Raw genomic sequence first — 645 nt, forward strand, 5'->3', positions numbered from 1 at the left:
GCTTGCCTTTCATCTAAAGAAATTCATGTGCATAATGTGGCTTTGCCTGACAAAAGATATATAATAGATAAGTTGGCATGCCATTGACATCACAGACCAAATGGTTTTCTTCAATAGCAATAAACCACAAACTATATGTCCATATGGGCAACTAACTAGTATTCTACTGTACTAAGCAGTACCTAATAATAAATAATAGGCACCAGTGGACCCCAAAGCAAGCATTAGCAAAAAAGAATATGCACCTATAGTCAAAAGGCAGAAAGATCAGCTGCTAACCTGTCCATTCATTACTTTTTGTAAAATCAATGCCTACAATAAGATTTGAAGATTCGAGGCCTGCCTGAGCCAAAGCTTCAGTCACCTGTAACAGTGTAAAAAAGGTGTTGCTTTCAGTTTTAAGTTCACAACACAACAATCAAAAGGGAGAATATATGGAAGACTCTTGTAACTGTCATCTGGGCTGTAGTACTTGAGGAAAATGCATAGGCTGGTAGGATCCAATTTCATTTAAGTATATACAAATTCAATAATATTTCATAACATAACAGTATACTACTGCAGCTCCATATCAGCATTGTAGTTATTTATCTTTTGTGAGGCTGAAGTAGCAAAGCCCTTAATAGATGGGACTACCCAATTTTT

General features: G+C 36.1%; 1 protein-coding gene across 1 annotated transcript in view; it reads right to left on the reverse strand.

Moving 5' to 3' along the window:
• The window catches only part of LOC119328949 (E3 ubiquitin-protein ligase RGLG5-like), a 6,249-nt gene that overhangs the window by 3,468 nt on the left and 2,136 nt on the right, over positions 1-645 (reverse strand). Inside the window, exon 3 of the mRNA XM_037601937.1 lies at positions 280-364. Within this exon, the coding sequence (XP_037457834.1) occupies positions 280-364 (85 nt within the window). The remainder of the gene's footprint in view (positions 1-279; positions 365-645) is intronic.

This window comes from Triticum dicoccoides, chromosome 7A, assembly GCF_002162155.2.
Source record: "Triticum dicoccoides isolate Atlit2015 ecotype Zavitan chromosome 7A, WEW_v2.0, whole genome shotgun sequence".
NCBI classification, from domain to species: Eukaryota; Viridiplantae; Streptophyta; class Magnoliopsida; order Poales; family Poaceae; genus Triticum; species Triticum dicoccoides.